The sequence below is a fragment of the Apaloderma vittatum genome, unplaced genomic scaffold (assembly GCF_000703405.1).
Source record: "Apaloderma vittatum isolate BGI_N311 unplaced genomic scaffold, ASM70340v1 scaffold29559, whole genome shotgun sequence".
Lineage (NCBI taxonomy): Eukaryota > Metazoa > Chordata > Aves > Trogoniformes > Trogonidae > Apaloderma > Apaloderma vittatum.
Genome location: NW_009735074.1, coordinates 6,296 through 6,895, shown reverse-complemented (window position 1 = coordinate 6,895; position 600 = coordinate 6,296). Strand labels below are relative to the sequence as shown.

The window sequence follows — 600 nt, the reverse complement described above, 5'->3', positions numbered from 1 at the left end:
CCCCGGCCCTCGGCCGGCCCCTCGCCGTTCTCGGCGCGGTCCTGGGCTGCCACGGCTTTTTCCGTCTTTGCCTGTTTGGGATGGATGGTGGGGCAAGCTGAACTCTCAGCAGCTCTAGGGCAAAGCACAGAGGGCTTGTTTAAACGAGTGGGTTGTTAGACAAATGTCCTGACACCTCCTCCTCCTCCTCCCCCCTTGCCAGCCCAGGTCGTGGGAATGGAGGCAGACGCGTTCCCCTTTTCCCAGCTGTCCCTAGCCCAGCCCCAGCCTCGTACCTTTTCTTTCCAACCAATGGCCTTCGGCACTTTGTTTTCTGCTTTGCTGGTTGGCACTGGCCGGTCCAAGTGATTCCAGAGCCGATGCTTTTCTAGCTGGGTTTTGGAGGTGAAGGCAGCTTCGCAGTACGAGCACGAATACGTCAGCTTCTCTGAGATCGCACCCTGGGTGGAGCAGGAAGAGACAGGTGAGCACAGACCTTAGAGCCCAAAGAGGACAGACTTTTTCTGATGCAGGCACAAATTGTGGGTAATACCCTACTGCGCCTCCAAACAGTTACAAATGGTCCACGACCCCCCCAGGTCAGACCTCATGCTGAGCTGG

At 57.5% G+C, this 600-nt stretch overlaps 1 protein-coding gene across 1 annotated transcript in view; it reads right to left on the bottom strand.

The window, feature by feature from the left end:
* Positions 1 to 600, bottom strand: part of LOC104279272 (zinc finger protein 512B-like) — a gene marked incomplete at its 3' end in the record, with an annotated part of 11,307 nt that overhangs the window by 7,275 nt on the left and 3,432 nt on the right. Inside the window, exons 4-5 of the mRNA XM_009876486.1 lie at positions 269 to 442; positions 15 to 112 (exon numbers count right to left, since the gene is read on the bottom strand). Of these exons, the coding sequence (XP_009874788.1) occupies positions 15 to 112; positions 269 to 442 (272 nt within the window). The remainder of the gene's footprint in view (positions 1 to 14; positions 113 to 268; positions 443 to 600) is intronic.